The sequence below is a fragment of the Chiloscyllium plagiosum genome, unplaced genomic scaffold (genome assembly GCF_037043375.1).
Source record: "Chiloscyllium plagiosum isolate Xiang-an unplaced genomic scaffold, Cpla_swu_hap1 HiC_scaffold_15, whole genome shotgun sequence".
NCBI classification, from domain to species: Eukaryota; Metazoa; Chordata; class Chondrichthyes; order Orectolobiformes; family Hemiscylliidae; genus Chiloscyllium; species Chiloscyllium plagiosum.
This window is the reverse complement of record NW_028270153.1, coordinates 37,340,053-37,361,319: the sequence shown is the minus strand read 5'-3', so window position 1 is coordinate 37,361,319 and position 21,267 is coordinate 37,340,053. Positions and strand designations below refer to the sequence as shown.

At 38.8% G+C, this 21,267-nt stretch overlaps 1 protein-coding gene across 2 annotated transcripts in view; it reads left to right on the top strand.

Annotated features, from left to right (window-relative positions):
- Positions 1-21,267, top strand: part of cse1l (CSE1 chromosome segregation 1-like (yeast)) — a 47,583-nt gene that overhangs the window by 11,899 nt on the left and 14,417 nt on the right. For both annotated transcript variants that reach the window (XM_043710360.2, XM_043710361.2), the window contains exons 4-17: positions 1,534-1,635; positions 1,715-1,860; positions 9,536-9,626; positions 9,777-9,884; positions 9,967-10,059; positions 10,635-10,802; positions 13,403-13,532; positions 14,014-14,079; positions 15,523-15,725; positions 15,810-15,894; positions 16,253-16,314; positions 18,112-18,248; positions 18,544-18,647; positions 20,724-20,821. In XM_043710360.2, coding sequence (XP_043566295.1) covers positions 1,534-1,635; positions 1,715-1,860; positions 9,536-9,626; positions 9,777-9,884; positions 9,967-10,059; positions 10,635-10,802; positions 13,403-13,532; positions 14,014-14,079; positions 15,523-15,725; positions 15,810-15,894; positions 16,253-16,314; positions 18,112-18,248; positions 18,544-18,647; positions 20,724-20,821 — 1,593 coding nt within the window. The remainder of the gene's footprint in view (positions 1-1,533; positions 1,636-1,714; positions 1,861-9,535; positions 9,627-9,776; positions 9,885-9,966; positions 10,060-10,634; positions 10,803-13,402; positions 13,533-14,013; positions 14,080-15,522; positions 15,726-15,809; positions 15,895-16,252; positions 16,315-18,111; positions 18,249-18,543; positions 18,648-20,723; positions 20,822-21,267) is intronic.

Genomic DNA, 21,267 nt, shown 5'->3' with positions numbered 1-21,267 from the left:
GCACTAGCCTTCCTGCATCAGTTTGGAGGAGCCCAATTTCTACTTTTACCTTTCATTTGTTTCTGATGTATTGGAAGAAACTTGTACTATCATTTCTAATATTATTGGCTAGCTTGCCTTCTTATTTGATCCTCTCCTTCCTTATTTCTCTCTTTCCAATCTTCTGATTTCTCAGTGCTCTTGGCCACTTTATAGGCTCTTTTTTTCTTTGATACATTTCCTGATTTCCTTTATCAGCCATGGCTGTATGATTCCACACCCCTGGAATAATCTTTCTTTTCTTTGGGATGGACCTCTGTACTGTGTCCTCAATTACACCAAGAAACTCTTACCATTGTTGCTGTACTGTCTTGCCCACTAGGCTCTGCTTCTGGTTGATTTTCGTTCGTTCCCCTCTCATTCCCCTGTAATAACCTTTATTTAACTGTAACACCGTTACATCCAATTTTGCCTTCTTTCAAAGTGCAGAGTGAACTCTACCATATTATGATTGCTGTCTCCTAAGTGTTACCCTACTTTAAGATCTTTTATAAAGTCTGGCTCATTATATAGAACTAAGTCCAGAATAGCCTGCTCCATCACCAGCTGTTCCAAAAAGTCATCCTGTAAGCATTCCATGAATTTCCTTTCTTTGGATCCACTGACAGCGTTCTTTACCCAGTCCGTTTGCATATTGAAGTCCCCCATGATCACCGTGACCTTGTCTTTCTGACATGCCCTATCTAGTTCCTAGTTCCTGGTCTTGACCACTGCTGGAAAGTTTGTACAAAACTCCCATTATGGTTTTTTGCCTTTGTGGTTCCTCAACTCCACCAATACAGACTCCACTTCATCTGTCCCTATGTCATTCAGTGCCATAGATTTAATTTCATTCCTAACTAACAAGGCAACCCCGCTCCCTCTGTCCGCCTCCCTGTCTTTTTGATAAGCTGTAAATCCCTGGATGTTTAATTGCCAGTCCTGAACTCCCTGCAACCACGTGTCTGTGATGGCTACCACATCATAATCGTTCACGATGATTTGTGCTGTTAGTTTACCTGCCTTGTTACCAACACTAAACCCTGCACACATGCTAGCCTGCTGCTTATCTTTCTACTTGACTTTATACTGCCTGTTGCTTTCCTTTTCCCTTCTGACAGCACCTGTGAAGAGCCAATAGTGTTAATGTTTCAGGTCCAGTGACCCTTCTTCATACTGAGCAACTAGGAAAAGATGGCATTTTATGATGATAGAGTGGTGGGGGGGGGATGTTTTTAGCAGATGGGTGCAAAAACAACCCAGCGAGAGAGAGAAGAAAGGGAAGAAGAAGCTAAATAGATGATAATGGGGGTTATGAGGATATGAAAATGAATTGGCTGTACTGAAAACAACCCAGCATGCTGGACTTGTCATTTATGAAGAGTAGATTGCAAAGGCATTCCAGAATTGATCTTTATTACCCAGTTAAATTAATTTCTAATTTTTAAGAGATTTTAAGTATTACTGGTTTTAAAAAAAATCTCCGCTTATGATTGCATTCTTTTTGACCTTCAGATTGAAGATGAGCCAAACAAAATCTGCGAAGCAGATCGGGTGGCCATTAAAGCCAATATTGTGAATTTGATGCTGAGCAGTCCTGAGCAAATTCAGAAACAGGTACCTGATTACTACTTGTGCAAAAAAATGAATGAGAGTTGTGTATTCTAGTTTTTGACTTGACCATGTTCTCTTGCAGTTGAGCGATGCTATCAGTATAATTGGGCGTGAAGATTTTCCTCAGAAATGGCCACATCTTCTGACAGAAATGATTAACCGTTTTCAGAGTGGAGATTTTCATGTTATTAATGGCGTGCTTCGAACAGCACACTCCTTATTCAAAAGGTATTCAAAAGGTCTTTGCTGAACTTGACGTGTGTAAGATTTCAATCTATGTAGACTGCTGTGATTATTCATTTTTAATGTTTGGTGGTTTTTATACAGATGAAAAATAATCCAAAAAACTAGCAGTTTTCTCTTGGGCACACTCGCCAAATAGATAAACATGGGAATGAAGAGCACATTCCTAGGCTGATCCCAAAGCTGAGAATCACTGATAATTGTACATGTCAAGGATGCGAGTCCAATGCAGCACTTTAGAAATCTGCCTCCTCACCTGGCCCTCCCTATTCTCTAAACAGAAAACCACTTGGTTCACTGTCAGAAATGTTCTGATTGCCACATGCCCTACTGCTTTCAAGGGAAGGATTAGATGTCAATGTATTAATGTTCTGTTATTACAGGCCAAGTCACTGCACTTTAACCTTAATAGATTTTTTTAAAAATTCACCCAATCAAACTTTAATATCTTCATTGCTTAATAGTTATAAGGACTTGTGGCATACAACACACTACCCATCCCAAATCTGCAACCTAGTTATTTTTGAGGCATTAATGATCAGCATAACATGTACCTCAGAGACAGGCTCTGTGAAAGAGTTGGTTCTAAAATCCAAAGAGATCTCAGTTCCAATGATGTCAAATTTTAGAACAGCATCTGTATCCGTCTATTGATTATTTCAGAAGCTATAATCAAAATTGTGGTATAATTGTTAGGTTTTCTACTTTATATGGTTCATCATTGTTGTAGAAAAATAAATAGGTGTTTTTATCAGCTTCAACTAACAAGGTAATGCGCAGTGGAAGAAATTCTGTCGTTTATCAGAGTTTTCAAATAGAAGAAAGTTTGGAAGTATTTTATCTGCAATTGGCCTAGATCTGTCAGTTAGGAATGAAGCTGGAGCAGCATTTACCATTGACCACAACGCTACTCTCAAAGAAGCAATGATTGCTGGTGCGAATTTCCTTTTTCCAAATGTCAGTTTGCATCTGCGACAAGTCAAGGGATTTCCAGGTGTCCAGTGGCAGTAATGTCATCAGAAGAATAAAGAGCTAATCCTTTCAAGTGGTCTGACAGACAGAAAACCAGAAAATAAAAACAAATGTCTTTCAGTGTTAACATATTTTTGTCAAAACCTTTTGTATTGCACTCATCAGAAAAATTTGCAAGAATACACAAATTTATGGAAAAACAGACATTTATACTGCAGATGAGGAGAGTGTTGATTGTTTGGCAAGTGAACTCTGGTAAAGATTCAGAGATGCTGGTGTTGGACTGGGGTGTACAAAGTTAAAAATCACACAACACCAGGTTATAGTCCAACAGGTTTAATTGGAAGCACACTAGCTTTCGGAGCGACACTCCTTCATCAGGTGATTCACCTGATGAAGGAGTGTCACTCCGAAAGCTAGTGTGCTTCCAATTAAACCTGTTGGACTATAACCTGGTGTTGTGTGATTTTTAACTTTGAACTCTGGTAAAGACATTGCCATATAGAGAATCCACCTATTAATGCTGATTGACAGTTAACAGCTAGGCTTTGTTTAGATTTTAAAGCAGGCTGGTTGACTCTGAATGGTCAGAACCTTGCTCCAGGAAACAAACCAACAATGCCTGTTACTTGCTTTATTGAGTTGGAACAGATACACTGCATGGACATGTTCTTTCTATCTTCAAAGACTCTAACCGATAGAAAAGCTACCCTTTGTGTCTTAATCCACACCAATAAAAGGTTTACAACACGTGCTTGGAAGACTTGCGGTCTTTTCAGTTTACAGTTACTTCTGCCTCCCAGCACGTTCACCTCTTCACAGTTCAGTAAGTAATATTGACTTGAACCTGTTGAAAACTGTTCCCTCAGATTTCTAAGAATTTCTGAACAGACTTGTAGTAGCAAGGCTCACTCCAGTGATTCCTTCTTTGTCTTGTTTGGGCGGATCTTCTAGTGACCTTAAATTACTTCCTATTCCTTTTTATAAAAGGGCAAGCTTTCACGAGCATTTTAGCCAATCATGAACTGACAACAGCTTTTTTTTCTGCTGCTAAGAACATCATCCACCCTGTCGTCTTTTCTTTCCCTTCCTCCGTTAAATTGTGAAGAGGCCACAAGGAGATGGCAAGAGGATATAGGTTAGCAAGTAATCAGGAAAACTGATAGAATGTTGTTTGTTGTGAGAGTAATTGAATATAAAAGTGGAAAGGTTATAAATGATATTGTTATTCAAGGCATTGGTGAGGCCACATCTGGATTATTTTTTATGCTATTGGTCATTTATTTAAGGAAAGGTATGAAATACATTGGAAGTAATTAAGAAAACGTTTACCAGGCTGTTACCTGGAATGACTCTGTGAAAACGTTAGACTGACTAGGTTTATGTTCCTGAGTATTTTGAAAAGTCAAGAGGCAAATTGAATGAACTATATCTAAGGTTGGTGGGTCTTGACAGTGTGATAAACGGTGTCTAATTTATATTTTTTAATTGTCATTTTTAGAGTTTGGATTTCAACTTGATGGTTTGTGTATTTCGTACCTTTGTACAGGTTTAAAAAAGATTAGTTTCGTCGGTCTTTCCAGAACCATTTCCTAATCCAGTATGTATCAGAGAGTAGGAAACCCCTAAAGTGATACTAGAAGATGATTTGTGTGTTACTGGATTTTCAACCGAGGAGTTTAAATGTTGAGGAACACAAGCTTTTTCTTTGGTTTAAGGATTGAGGATTAATTTTGTCTTTGGAAACAGATTGTACACTTTTAAAGAACTTTTGGAGGCCTGATTGGGGTTGTAAGCACAGAATAATTTCTCTGCTGGAAAGGAATAGAGCTGTTCCAGGAATAAGTTACTTTGGTAGAAAGTTAGTTTATACAAACTCCAGGCCAGGTGTGCTGAGATTGAAGTCAGCAGATTAAAAGATTGAGAAAGTCTGGCATTCTGTTTTGAGAGTGTTTGTGCAGGAAGACCTCATAGTTCACAGGAAAGAATGAGGAAAATAAATCAGTTGTCAACTTAAAGATTTAAGAGAGGTAATCACTTTCTGATATTGTAAATATCAGAAAGTGTTGGGAAATAAATGAAAATTTGCTATGTGTTTTAAGATATTTCAAATTGACTTCTGTATTTAGATAACTGGGTTTGTTTATCCCCCCCCCCCCCCCCGCTTTAATGTCATAAACTACTGTATTTTTGTGAAAGAGAATCTGCAGCTTAGTGTGCATGTGTTTTAGTGAGTGACCACCATATTAAGATTTAAAAAGATCTGTCAAGCCAGATTTCATTCTGAGATGACTTATCCAGTAGTGACATCAGCTGGGATCTAACAATAGGCTACATGTGGGAAGAATGTTGCCTCTTATGGGAGAATTTAAAACTATGGATCGCTGTTTATTTAAGACAGAATGAGGAAAAGTTGTCTAAGGGCAGTGAGACCTTGAAACTCTCTTGAAAAAATGTGAGAAGCAGAGCTTAATATTTTTGTGAGAGAGGCATGTAGATTCTTGAAACGCCAGTTGCAGGAGGTTTATTAGGGAAGGATAGAAATGTAGATGACTCGGATCCGCCATTCTATTGAACAGTGGAGCAGACTTAAATGGCTGTATAGCCTACTCCTAATTTGTATGTTATAGAGTCATAGAGATGTACAGCATGGAAATAGACCCTTCGGTCCAACCCGTCCATGCTGACCAGATATCCCAACCCAATCTAGTCCCACCTGCCAGCACCCGGCCGATATCACTCCAAACCCTTCCTATTCATGTACCCATCCAAATGCCTCTTAAATGTTGCAATTGTACCAGCCTCCACCACATCCTCTGGCAGCTCATTCCATACACGTACCACCCTCTGCGTGAAAAGGTTGCCCCTTAGGTCTCTTTTATATCATTCCCCTCTCACCCTAAACCTATGCCCTCTAGTTCTGGACTCCCCAACCACAGGGAAAAGACTTTGCCTATTTATCCTATCCATGCCCCTCATAATTTTGTAAACCTCTATAAGGTCACCCCTCAGCCTCCGACGCTCCAGGGAAAACAGCCTCAGCCTGTAGAGCCTCTCCCTATAGCTCAGATCCTCCAATCCTGGCAACATCGTTGTGAATCTTTTCTGAACCCTTTCAAGTTTCACAACATCTTTCCGATAGGAAGGAGACCAGAATTGCATGCAATATTCCAACAGTGGCCTAACCAATGTCCTGTACAGCTGCAACATGACCTCCCAATTCCTGTACTCAATACTCTGACCAATGAAGGAAAGCATACCAAGCGCCTTCTTCACTATCCTATCTACCTGCGACTCGACTTTCAAGGAGCTATGAACCTGCACTCCAAGGTCTCTTTGTTCAGCCACACTCCCTAGGACCTTACCATTAAGTGTATAAGTCCTGTTAAGATTTGCTTTCCCAAAATGCAGCACCTCACATTTATCTGAATTAAACTCCATCTGCCACTTCTCAGCGCATTGACCCATCTGGTGAAGATCCTGTTGTAATCTGAGGTAACCCCCTTCGCTGTCCACCACACTCCAATTTTGGTGTCATCTGCAAACTTACAAACTGTACCTCTTATGCTTGCATCCAAATCATTTATGTAAATGACAAAAAGTAGAGGGTCCAGCACCGATCCTTGTGGCACTCCACTGGTCACAGGCCTCCAGTCTGAAAAACAACCCTCCACCACCACCCTCTGTCTTCTACCTTTGAGCCAGTTCAGTATCCAAATGGCTAGTTTTCCCTCTATTCCATGAGATCTAACCTTGCTATTTAGTCTCCCATGGGGAATCTTGTCGAACACCTTACTGAAGTCCATATAGATCACATCTACTGCTCTGCCCTCATCAATCTTCTTTGTTACTTCATCAAAAAAACTCAATCAAGTTCGTGAGAAATGATTTCCCATGCACAAAGCCATGTTGACTATCCCTAATCAGTCCTTGTCTTTCCAAATACATATACATCCTGTCCCTCAGGATTCCCTCCAACAACTTGCCCACCACCGAGGTCAGGCTCACTAGTCTATAGTTCCCTGGCTTGTCCTTACCACCCTTCTTAAACAGTGGCACCATGTTTGCCAACCTCCAGTCTTCTGGCACCTCACCTGTGACTATCAATGATACAAATATTTCAGCGAGGCCCAGCAATCACATCTCTAACTTCCCACAGAGTTCTCGGGTACATCTGATCAGGTCCTTGGGATTTATCCACCTTTACCTGTTTCAAGACATCCAGCACTTCCTCCTCTGTAATCTGGACATTTTGCAAGATGTCACCATCTATTTCCCTCCAGTCTATATCTTCCCATATCCTTTTCCACAGTAAATACTGATGCAAAATATTCATTTAGTATCTCCCCAATTTTCTGTGGCTCCACACAAAGGCTGCCTTGCTGATCTTTGAGGGACCCTATTCTCTCCCTAGTTACCCTTTTGTCCTTAATATATTTGTAAAACCCCTTTGTATTCTCCTTAATTCTATTTGCCAAAGCTATCTCATGTCTCCGTTTTGCCCTCCTGATTTCCCTCTTAAGTATATTCCTACTTTCTTTATACTCTTCTAAGGATTCACTCGATCTATCCTATCTATACCTGACATATGCTTCCTTCTTTTTCTTAACTAAACCCTCAATTTCTTTAGTCATCCAGCATTCCCTATAGTTACCAGCCTTCCCTTTCACCCTGACAGGAATATACTTTCTCTGGATTCTTGTTATCTCATTTCTGAAGGCTTCCCATTTTCCAGCCGTTCCTTTACCTGTGAACATCTGCCTCCAATCAGCTTTTGAAAGTTTTTGCCTAATACTGTCAAAATTGGCTTTTCTCCAATTTAGAACTTCATTTTTAGATCTGGTCTATCCTTTTCCATCACTATTTTAAAACGAATAGAATTATGGTCACTGGCCCCAAAGTGCTCCCCAACTGACACCTCAGTCACCTGCCCTGCCTTATTTCCCAAGAGTAGGTCAAGTTTTGCACCTTCTCTACTAGGTATATCCACATAATGAATCAGAAAATTGTCTTGTACACATTTAACAAATTCCTCTCCATCTAAACCTTTAACACTATGGCAGTCCCAGTTGATGTTGGAAAGTTAAAATCCCCTACCATAACCACCCTATTATTCTTACAGATAGCTGAGATCTCCTTACAAGTTTGTTTCTCAATTTCCCTCTGACTATTGGGGGGTTTATAATACAATCCCAATCAGGTGTTCATCCCTTTCTTATTTCTCCGTTCCACCCAAATAACTTCCCTGGATGTATATCCGGGAATATCCTCCCTTAGCACAGCTGTAATGCTATCCCTTATCAAAAATGCCACGCCCCCTCCTTTTTTGCCTCCCTTTCTATCCTTCCTGTAGCATTTGTATCCTGGAACATTAAGCTGCCAGTCCTGCCCATCCCTGAGCCATGTTTCCGTAATTGCTATGATATCCCAGTCCCATGTTCTTAATCATGCCCTGAGTTCATCTGCCTTCCCTGTTCGGCCCCTTGTATTGAAATAAATACAGTTTAATTTATTAGTCCTACCTTGTCCCTGCCTGCCCTGACTGTTTGACTCACTTGTGTTCTCAGTTGTACCCATCTCAGATCGATCTCTTTCCTCACTATCTCCCTGGGTCCCATCCCCCAAATCCTCCCAAGCAGTTCTAGCAAATTTCCCTGCCAGTATATTAGTCCCCTTCCAATTTAGGTGAAATCCGTCCTTCTTGTACAGGTCACTTCTATCCCAAAAGAGATTCCAGTGATCCAAAAATGTGAATCCTTCTCCCATACCAGCTCCTCAGCCATGCATTCATCTGCTCTATCCTCCTATTCCTGCCCTCACTAGCTCGTAGCACTGGGAGTAATCCAGATATTACTACCCTTGAGGACCTCCTTTTTAAAATTCTACCTAACTCTCTGTAATCTCCCTTCAGAGTCTCAACCTTTTCCCTTCCAATGTCGTTGGTTCCAATGTGGGCAATGACCTCCTGCTGGCCCCTCTTCCCCGTGAGAACATTCTGCACCCTCTGAGACATCCTTGATCTTGGCACCAGGGAAACAACACCCCATTCTGCTTTTTCTCTGCTGGCCACAGAAACGTCTGTCTGTACCTCGGACTACAGAGTCCCCTAACACAATTGATCTCTTGGAAGCTGACGTACCCCTCGTTGCATTAGAGCCAGTCTCAATACCTGAAACTTGGCTGTTCGTGCAATGTTCCCTTGAGAACTTAATTGATCTCTGTCATGTTTCAGTGGGGACTAAATGCAGTATTCTGATGAACTGGTGCACTGTTGAAGTGCTGTCAGATGATATATTGAACTGTTCTTGGTGGATGGACAAGATTTAAATACACTTTGAAAAAGAGTTGTTTAATTATTCTATTTTAACAAAGAGCCTTGAAAACCATTGATTAACTTTTTTTTTAATGTTTGTTGGCACTTTGGCATTGTATATTCCTCCACATAGTAACAATTATATATTGCTCCATAGTACTGTGTTTTGCTGTCTGTGGGAGTTTACTGTCCACAAATTAGCTGTTGTATTTCCTGTTGCAACACTTAACATTTTTACACTTCAAAAGGACTTAACTGGCTTAAAATGCTTTGTAACAATCTCGGATTGTGCATGTTTTATGGAAATGTTGTAAGTTGTTTTGCTTCTTACAAAAGTTAATTCCATTCTTTTCATGTAACTTTTCATCCCATTAGGTATCGACATGAATTCAAGTCAAATGAACTGTGGACTGAGATTAAACTGGTGTTAGACACTTTTGCAGAACCCCTCACTGCACTTTTTAAAGTACGTGGTCCCACTAACTTAACAAGATTTTAAAATTTCTGCATGATATTCATACATCATATTTCAGTCTTGAGATAATATACGTTGCAATTTAAAATTTGTATCAATGTACTAGTTTTCCATCATAATTGAAGTGTACAAATTTTGCAGACTACAATCGAACTCTGCCATACACATGCCAAGGATGTCAACGTATTGAAGGTTCTCTTCTCTTCACTGGTTTTGATTGCTAAGCTATTCTATAGCTTAAATTTCCAAGTAAGTTTCAGTGGTGTGGATTTCATTTCATCATGTGCCTTTATGCAGATTTGCAGTTAACAATTTGTTCTGTACTCTGCAGGACTTGCCAGAGTTTTTTGAAGACAACATGGAAACGTGGATGATGAACTTTCATAGTTTGCTCACTTTGGACAATAAGTTACTCCAAACTAATGTAAGTGGCAGGTCTGCGCAAGCATTTCTGCTGTTTGCAGTGTTTGTCTTTAGAATTTATTCCTGATAGTTTTAAGAAGTTGAATGTAAAGAGTTTAGCTGGGGGAGGCAAGGGAACACTGAGGAGTAGACTTTGGCCGGATTTGTCAAGCATGCAAAAGTAGTATGCTGCAAATAAAGTTGCACTTTCCAATGTTTCATTAAATCATCCTTTGACTATTCTTTCCTTTCTCTGATTGTCTGTGAGGTTTCAGCTGCTGGTCCCACATTGGAAGGGAAGTTGGGACGTGAAACTTCATTATTCATTCAGAATTCAAATGAAAATTCTAGCTACTAAAATCTGTCAAATACACCGAAAGAATTGTTGTTTGTTTAAAGGTTTAGCCAATTCTTGAAGCAATACTTTTTAATGCAGAAAGAGGAGAAGTTTTAAAGTGCATGATATTTTCTATATTTTGTCATAAAATCAGTAGTTACCATTGTTTTTGTGCAATAAAGTATTAAAGTTCTTTGCTTTGAACCTTGGATTTCATCCAAGTTGCTATTCTAAATGAATTTAAATTTAATTTTGTGCAGGATGAAGAGGAAGCTGGTTTATTAGAACTGCTGAAGTCTCAAATATGTGACAATGCTGCTCTCTACGCTCAGAAATATGATGAAGAGTTCCAGCCCTATCTACCTCGGTTTGTCACAGCTATTTGGAATCTACTAGTTACAACCAAGCAAGAGGTTAAATATGACTTGGTAGGTTTTGTTATGATAAAAAGAAGCAATCTATTAGAAATATTAGATTATTTTGGAAATTTTTCAGAAGTTGAGGTCTTCAGGTATTTATTGCACTTCACCTTTTGCTCTTGTAGCTCATTGTCGGAATTAAGCTTTGACTATCTACTGGTCAGATGCAAGTTCTTTCTCTTCAGTTTTTGCTTCATGAACTCTTGAACTCAGTCACATGATTTTCTCCTGCACACAGAGACAGACCAGACCCTCTTCAGTACCTGTGTACTTGGAGTGTTTTCTTGCAGCATTTTGTGGCTAACTGTAAAACAGTTCTGTCAAAGGTTTGTATTATGGTTGAAGTTTAGAATGTGGTAACTTGAAAACACAGATGTGTGGCTGGAGCAGTGTTTAGAAGGGATAGAACCAAACATTTTCATCAGTAACAAAATTGGCTGCTGGGATTTGAGTTTGCCTGCTTAAGCATTGCCAAATCTGGTCAACTCTGTTGTTAATAAAGTTTGAAACTCATTTGAAGTTTACAAATATCAGACTGTGTCTTAAAACTCCACCTGCTTCACTGATGTCTTTAGGGGAGGAAATCTGTTATTCTTATCTTGCCTGTCCTATTTATGACTCTAGATTTGCAAGTATGTGATTGACTTACCAATCCTGTAAAACAACATGTCAAACAACTCAGTTGCATCAAATGGCTAAGGAAAAAAGAACTTTCTGTACCTTTTTTAAAAAATTCATCTATGGGAATTGCACGTCGCTAGCTGCCTATTATTGCTCGTCCTTAATTGCTTTTGAAAAGGTATTAGTGAGCTGCTTTCTTGAACCTCTGCAGTCTTTGAAGGTGTCAGGACGCCCACTGTACTGTTATAAAGGGAATTCCAGGATTTTCACCCTGTACCAGTGAAAGAACAGCAATGTAGATGCAAGGGAGGATGTAGTGTGGCTTGTTTGGAAAATACAGGCTGGGTGTTCCTGTATTTCTGCTGCATTAGTCTTTTGAAGTGGAAAGTCACATGTTTGGAAGGTGCTGTTGACGGAGTGTGGTACATGTTCTTCCATTGTTTTGATAGTGAAGGGGAGTACCTGTGGAAGATGGTGAGTAGGGTGCCAGTTGTGTTGCTGCTTGGAAGTTGTTGGAGCTCTCGTCATCCAGAAATATAGGAGAGTATTCCATCACCTCCTTGACTTGTGTTTTATAAACAGTAGACAGGCTTTGGAGAGTCGGGTGAATACAAACCACAAAATTTCCAGCTTCTGGCGTGTTGTTTTAGCTATAGTATTCATATGTTGGGCCAGTTTTGTCTCCAGTTAAAGATGACCTCCAGGATGTGGCCGACAGAAACGGTATTGCCATTGTCAATTCAGGATAGATGGTTAAATCCTTGCTTCTTGAAGATGGTTGTTGCTTGGCATTCATGTGGTGTGAATGTTACTTTCCACTTATCAGCCCAGCTTGAACGTTGCCTCGGTCTGCTGCATACGGACTCAAACAGAGAAGTAACAAATATTTCACAATATTGTACAGTTGCCAATGCAGAACCCTATTTCTGACGTTATGGAGGAACGGTCATTGATGAAGCAGCTAATGATGCTTGGCTCAAGGATGCTACCAGAGGAACTTTTGCAGTGATGTTTAGGGGTTGGGATAATTGACTTCCATCAGACATGTTCTTCCTTTTGTGCAAGGAATGACTGGAAAGATTTCTCCCAGTTCCCATTGATTTCAGTTTTGCTAGCACTTCTTGATATGGAATGGTTCATCTGAGGCTGATCAAAAAGTTGTCATCAAATTGTTATTTCTTCGTTCAGAAGCCAATGGCTCTGGTGTCTTTTTTCTGTGTTCCAGCGAAAGGTATCAGCAGATGTGATCTTTGAAACATCAGCATCTCCTTACACATTTGCCTTGCTTTATAATAATGTCTTGTGTTTTTAGATCACAGTTCAAAAACAAAACACATAAAATGATACCGTCTTTACGTAAAGCACATAACTTAAGAGTGTGTGTTGTTCAGTTGTCTTCTTAAATTGGCAATTTCATCTAAATTAACAAAAACCTAGATTTCCAACATTATATCCTAAGGCATGATACTGTGGTAAAATGCATTTTAAGGCAGGTAAGAAAGACCCCTGATCCACTTTATTTTAGTTCAAATACAATACTGATTTGATCATACAAATGTCGAGTCACTGTATAGACCTTGAAGACTGTACGATACTTGTGTTTCCCCATCATCTTAAATAGTGTGTACAGTTTTATTACGCTGAACTTCAGTCTCTCAAAGCTTAATTCTGAAAGAAATGAGAGATGAAGTATACTTTGTTTCAACATCTTTAGATCATCACCTATCTTTAACTGTTCCTTCAATTTTAGGGAAAAAAACATGTTTAAGATGCATACAAGATGTCCCAGTGAGGCATATCATTGGGGTATGACAGATAGTGCAAATCTGAAATAAGCTTATCTTCGCATAAGTTGAATGCTATTCATGTTTTTAAAGCAAAATTTATGAGAATTCTTAAGAGGAAATACTTCTCATCCTTACCCCAAAATCTGCCTGCTGTTTTAATTCCACCAAGTAAAATCTAATCTTTTCTCTCTTGTATTTTAGTTGGTAAGCAACGCTATTCAATTCCTGGCATCTGTTTGTGAGAGACCACACTACAAACATTTGTTTGAAGATCAGAATACATTAACTAGTATTTGTGAAAAAGTTATTGTTCCTAACATGGAATTCAGAGGTAATTAACATCAAAGAAATTTATACTGTAAGATACAAAGCATAAATGGATGTGATGGGTTCTGTAAAACTATTGAAAATGTTGATGAGTTGGTGAAAAAAAATTGATTGGATAGCATTCATTGTTGAATAGCTTGGTAACAATCATTAATTACATTAAGATGCCAAAAGGCTGTAAACAGTTGTGAATAATACTTAAGCATGACCAGGGGCCTCCAAGATTGCAGGAAAGAAAATTGAAAATAAACAGGTTGATCTATAATAACTTTGGCAATAACATATTACATTTTTTCAATTGCTGCAATTTGCTGAAAACAATGACAGGAATTGTAACTGTTATAAAAAGGTTGAATTGAATTGTATGTTTTGTTTGGAAATGTGATTGAGTAGCTTTGTATAGTAATCTCCAATGAGCTGTTCACTGAACAAAGCAAACCTCTTCATCTTTACCAGCAGAATAACGTTGGTGTTATTGTTTTTAGCTGCTGATGAAGAAGCATTTGAAGATAACTCTGAAGAATACATCAGGAGAGATTTGGAGGGATCAGGTAGTTTTTTGGTTCTTGCCCTTATGGATGGATGTGGCTTTCAACCAAAAGTTTAAAGTTTGCTTTCTCCTTTGTGCTTTGCTCCTTTCCTGGTATTTGCTAAAAATTGCAATAAATTGCCATGAGTGCCACCACAGTGTGGTGCAATGTTAGTGCTGCTGCCTCACAGCGCCAGGGACCCGGGTTCAATTCCAGCCTTGCGTTACTGTGTGAGGTTTGCACTTTCTCCAAATGCCTGCATGAATTTCCTCATGGTGTTACTGTTTCCTCCCACAGTCCAAGGATGTGCAAGATAGATGGCTTAGCAATGGTAAATGTCGGGTCACAGGGATTTGATTGGGGGAGGTGGGTCTGAGTAGGATGCATTTCAGAGGGTCAGTGTGGACCTGATGGGCTGAATGGCCTCTGTCTGCACTGTAGGGATTCTATGATTCTCTGTGAATGTCCAATTCACAAAAATGTAGGACAAACCTAATCCAAACAATTATCACCCCACCAGCTTCCTGTCAACCATTGAAAGTTGTACAGTAATTCTGTTGAGCAATATGTCAAAAGTGTTCCGATCTCATCACAGCCTTGGTGCAGACGTGGACTCAAGCTGTATCCTTTTGCAGCAAAGAGACATTTAACGACTTGTGGTACTGATGGGATCTAACAAATTTTAAAATTAGTGGAGGAGCCTTGACTGGACTAACGGGAATAAAAAGCTCGCCAAATGCTGACTTCGAAACCCCAGTTGATATTCATTGATGCTCCACTAATTCACTAGTGTCCTGTAGCGAAAGAAATCCCCAGTCTGCCTTGTGCAGATTAACCATCCTTTCATTGTTGCTGATGTAAAATTGTGGAAGTCTTCATTGAACTCTGTAATAGATCTGCTATGAGCATAAGGTTTACAAATGTTCAAGAAGGCCATTGGCACGTTCTCAGGGAAACTCAGGATATCAATAACTATAGTCAGATATCATCATCCACCATCCAAGAACAATTTTGTTTTCAATATCCAATATAGTTTCGTGAAATTATTATCATATGCTAGTTGAAGCTTCCTGGAAGTTCAAGTAATGGTAATATTGCTTCCAATACAATTTTTTATGCTGATATTGGCTGCAATTAAATTTACTACTAAAAAGTACTAGTTAGTACAGCTTGCTACAAAAATAACCTGCTGATTGAAGTCCTGCTGCAGTGTAGACATCTGTATTTTCTTGAAGGAGCTAGCTTAGGTCAAGTGTTGAAACTGTTATTCTTGAAATTAAAAGGAAAGCTTGCAGTTCAATTTTAGCGTAATGATATCATTTCGACATTTTATTTTCTTACATACTTTAAGTTGTGAATTTCATCAGCTGCAAATAAATTCTTGATTTCTCCTCTTTCTTTCCACCCACCTATACCAAAAATCAATCGCCATGCCTCTGGTTTATTAACCTATTTTTTTCACAGACATTGACACCAGGCGAAGAGCAGCTTGTGATTTGGTGCGGGGTCTTTGCAAATATTTTGAAGGACCTGTAACAGCAATATTCTCTGGCTATGTCAATTCAATGTTGCAACAGTATGCCAAAAATCCTGCTGTTAATTGGAAACACAAAGATGCTGCAATTTATCTTGTGACTTCACTTGCCTCCAAAGCTCAAACTCAAAAGGTACTGTTTGTTTGTCCGACTGGAACATTTATTTCCTTTTGTCTTGCTTTGTCAGTTAAATAACGCTTTTGCTTTAAATTTCAGCATGGAATAACACAAGCAAACGAACTAGTAAATTTAACAGACTTCTTTGTTAATCACATATTGTCTGATTTGAAGTCTCCAAATGGTGAGTTAAAATATTACATCAGTAATTTTTAAACAATATTTCAGATTGTATATATGAAGTGTAATGGTTTTACAAAAAGAAACCATGAGAGAAAGCTGTCACTTGAACCTGTAAATTACTGGATGGTGTAAATATATGCACAAACCTAATTGTATAATGTCTGAAAGCTCAGGTTTAACAGATGTGTTTAGTTTTCCAATTCCTATGTTCTGTAACTTTTAGTAGTCCTGCAATATCTGTAGGAATGTATTTATGGAGTGCATTTAAATTGTTTTCTGGCACAGGCATTGTAGTCTTGTTTTAATACTTGACACCCATGATTATATACCTGATCTGTGTGTTTTTAATTCTGTTACAGTGAATGAATTTCCTGTGCTGAAAGCAGATGGGATTAAATACGTTATGATTTTCAGGAATCAGGCAAGACCACTTAATGTTTTGCACTTGGCATACTTTTATTATCTGGTTACTGTAGAAATGTTTTGCTATAAGAATAATGTCTGTGTTTGTAAAATGATCGCATTCACGCATCAATGTACTCTATGTAACCGTGTACTAAGTTGAAATTTAGTACATTGATGTATCTTCTAGATTCTCAGACATTTCTCAGAGAGGCCAGTTAACTCATCATGTATGCATTGGTCAACAAAGATCTGACTACATAATCCCGTTTTCACTTGTAGCCCTGGAGGCTCTGACAATTCAAGTGAATATCTAAGTATTCATCAAATGGTACCAGAAGTTCTGACTCAACCATCCTTTCAGGCAGTGAGTTCTAGACTCTCATCTCCTTTGAGACAACAAAAGTTCTCAAATCTCTTCTTAGCTTTTACCTTAAATCTATACCAACCAGTGACTTCCTATACTAATTGAAGAAGTGCTTTCCTATCCACCCTATCTATGTCACTCATAATCATACACACCTCTTATCAGATTCCAGTTCAGTCTTCACTACTCCAAGAAAAACAATCCAGCATATCCAATCTATCTACGTAGTCGAGACCCTCCAGCCAAGTAGTATCCTGACAAATGTCCTTTGCATCCTCTCGAGTGAAGTGACTTCCTTCTTTTAATGTAGTGGTCACACTAGCATGTAGTACTCCAATTGTGACCTAACCAGTTGCAACGTAACCTTTTTGGTCTCATATTCTGTACCTCCGATAATAAAGGCAAGAGTCCCATATGCCTTTTTTATTGCCTGCCCTGCTATGTTCAGCGATCTGCTAATGTGCAAGCCAAAGTCCCTTCCAGGGTCCTATCAGTCATTCTCTAATCCCTTGCCTTGTGAGCACTTTCCAAGTACATTATGTCACTTCTCTGGGTTGTTTCTGGTATTGTGGTGGTGTGGGGTATAGTGATGCAGAGGTCAGCTACGTACAGGCTGAAAGGTTCTCGAGGCAATTGAAGAGTTTTGTTCTGTCCTTATCTTGCACACCAAAACAATCCTAGTTAATGTTTGGGTAGTTAAAATCCCTTGCTATTAGTGCCTTATTATTTCTTGTACTTCAAAATTTGATTGCATATTTGATCCTTTATCTCTCCCTGATGGTTTGGGGCCTATATGGTCTCACTTTGTGATCCTTCCAAAATGTCATCCATCCTGATTCTTTTCACCAATATTGTGATCTCTGTTTGCAGGACCTTATTTCTCTTTATTGGTATGTCATTGGTCTCAACATGGACCACACCCTCTGGATGTTCACCCACCCCCTTCAAAATGCCCTGCAGCTGTTTAATGACATTCTTAATATAAAAATACAAAATGCTGGAGAAGCTCAACAGGTCTTACTGCATCTGTGGTCAGAGAAAGAGAGCTAACATTTTGAGTCCAATATAACATTTCATCAGAACTGCTTTGCATCCTTGACCCTGGCACCTGGGAGGCAATATGTAATCCTGGAGTTATGTCTAGTTTGCAAAAGAACTTGCCTACTCTCCACATGAAGGAATCCCCTCCTGGTATTGCTGTTCTACAATTCTTCCTCCTGCCTCAAGCAGCAGGTTCACCACAGCGCCATAGCATTATTTCTGGCTGATCTCTACAGAGGAACTATAACTCATTTTCCAAGGCTAAAGTGTAATGCACTCAGGATTTCCTCCCTACCTGCCTGTTCACCATCTTAAATCTATAAATTTGTTTTGGTGTTTTTGAGGTATTTTTCATCATCTGTCATAATTTTTTCTATTATAAGTGTTAATTTAAAACTTGCATTACAGCTTCCTAAAGAACAGCTTTTGATGTCCCTCCCACTGTTAATTAACCACTTACAAGCGGAAAACATTGTTGTTCACACGTATGCAGCCCATGCTCTTGAAAGGATATTCACTATGAGAGGACCCAACAATACTACTTTGTAAGTATTTCTTGCCACAGTAGTCAAGGTCTGCATCATGCCTGTCTTTCAATTTAATGTCAAAAATTGAAATTGCTGGAAAAGCTCAGCAGGTCTGACAGCATCTGTGGAGAGAAATCTGAGTTAACATTTCAGGTCAAGTGACCCATTCTCTCTTTCTGTTTCTGATTTACTGCATCCACAGTTCTTTCATTCTTTTTTTCAATTTAATGTTCTGTGTTAATTTTTAATAATACATAGTCAGTAGGCCAGGTGCTGAAAGGTATCCATTGTTTACGGGAATTTTTTTTTCCAGAATATCTCCTGTGGAGCTCGCCCCAATGGTTGAACAGCTGTTAACAAATCTTTTCAAAGCTCTCACTTTGCCTGGGTCTTCTGAAAATGAATATGTCATGAAAGGTGAGAATGTTTTATCAATGGCTTATTGGTTGACGAGCTTTACATCTGTCATTACACAAAATTAAGACAATATATTTGCCAGCAAAGTTTTACTTATTCAATGTTTAATTCCCATATCATAAGAAGTACTTATAAATAAAATGAACCTGTTTTGAGGAAGTACGGTTTTGTTTTCCCATATATCTTATTTCTTTATATTTAAGGTTGCAGATCCATTTCACTAGAGTAAGATGCATTCCTGTCTTAAGTTCTTGCACAGCATGCAACTTGCCTATACTTGAAAACCTAGCTGTATTAAAGAAAGTGAATGCCTGGAATTCTCTGTCCAACCTCTGCTTTAATTTACAAATATGTACTAACACTTTTCTGTAGATAGCATCTCAGATTCATGTAAGTGTATTTGTAAGCCTATTATGTTTGAAATGCTTATGTAACAGTAGTAGAAACTGATATACTGCCAGTGTGTGTTATTCATAACTATCAGTGCTGAATTATGTATCCCTTGTACTGCATGTTAACTAAATTAATAGTTATAAAAACAAAAGTATTCATCCAACATCATTTATATGGACACTGCCTATTCTTTCATTATGAAGAAGCTGAAGAGTTAAATATCTGAATTTAATAGTATATAGCTGCTAGTGAGAAATGAATTCTGTAAGGAAGGAAATAATATTTATGGCATAGTGCAAGAATGTTTTAAGAGACCGATCTAAAATATGTTTCAAACGATAGTTATATTCATTTTTTATAATTAGGTATCCAGATCCTAGTATTTCAACGTAGAAATAAATTAAATGTTTCTGATCTTCTTGTGCCACCATTCTATACCTCAGAACAGGTGGGGTTAGTAAATTGTTCCATAACTATCCAGGTGTTAGACACAAAAGTGATCAGTGTTGCATCTTGTACATTTCCCCTTGTTATGAAGATGTGAGTGTACTGTACCTTTAAGAAAGTTAAAAGCTAGTGGAACTGCCTGACAGCACCAAGTGTTCTCAGCAAGATACAATGTAGTCTGTGGTCCAGCAGTTGGTGTAACTGATTGCCTGGAGACAAAAACAGATTTGAATTCGGCCAATCAGTTTAAACTATACCCCAAAAAATACCAAATTCTAATCAAGTTTGCATTTAATATATTGACAATCTTAAAAGCCATTCACACAATCCAAATCCTTTGAGGGTATAAAACTGGGGAAAATTGAACAGTTCGAAGGAGAACTGCCACGCCACCAGCATGTAGAGACTGACTGAAAAATAGCTCTCTTAAAGGTGCCTTTATCGATCACTCACCTGTGAAACAGAAATCCCTAAGAGGGAAAAAAGATCAAGGAAGGTATGAAGAGAAGATTTAACATCTGGCTAGCTTTGAAAACTTGAATTTTTGGTAAATCTTACACCCCCCCCCCCCCCCCCCCCCCCAGATTATGGGACTATTACTATAGAAGAGAGGAAGGAGTTGTAAATAGTTTTTGGTTGATTATTCTCTGTTATACTTTAAGAAATAAAGTTAATTTTAACTTTAAATAGTTCTTAGCCTCTCAAATTTTCAGAGATTACTGCACAGGACAAATCTTTTCTGTGTTACTAGTTTAAATTACTCAGGAGGGTTTACCCTGTGTCGTAACATGATAGTGGGCAAGTGACTGTTATCATTTTTCCTCACAATGCTTTTAAGAAAGAACTATAGGGTTAGGATGCCTGCCCAACCATTTCACATAGAGGGCATAGGTTTCGGGTGAGAAGGGAAAGATATAAAAGAGACCTAAGGGGCAACTTTTTCACTCAGAGGGTGGTACGTGTATGGAATGAGCTGCCAGAGGAAGTGGTGGAGGCTTGTACAATTGCAACATTTAATAGGCATTTGGATGGGTATATGAATAGGAAGGGTTTGGAGGGATATGGGCCGGGTGCTGGCAGGTGGGACTAGATTGGGTTGGGATATCTGGTCAGCATGGACGTGTTGGACCGAAGGGTGTGTTTCCATGTTGTACATCTCTATGACTCAATGACATGACATGGATGCACAGCTTGTGGCAAGAACATCTGCTAAATGTGTTCTCTTTCTCTTCACAGCCATTATGAGGAGCTTCTCCCTTCTCCAGGAAGCAATTGTTCCTTATGTTCCCACACTGATTACGCAGCTAACACAGAAGCTATTACTAGTTAGCAAGGTGAAGTACCCAATTACTATTCTCATGTAGTTTGTTTACTTCACATAAAGATAAATGTGTGTTTTAAATCCTTTCTTGAATTTTTTAAAACAGTGGTCTAAAAACAATCTGTACTAAAGTTATTCCTATTTGCTGTATCTTAATTTTTTAAGAAACAGTTTAGTGATTAGGATACTGAATCACTGTTGCTGTTGTTTAGCTAAATTAGCATCAATTTCATCAATATGTTAATTTGGATTCTGTCCTTGAAATGGACTTGACAATTTGCCGTACTGCTGAATGAGTGACCAGTTGTTTGAAGTTCCATCTTTTGGATGAGACAGGAAATCAAGGTCCTGTCAGATTGCTCAGGTGAGCGTTAAAGGTGCCCTGCCACAAATTGAAGGAGAGCAGGTAGTTCGTTTTGGTTTCCATTCAGTGTTTCCTATTCAATCAATATGACCAAA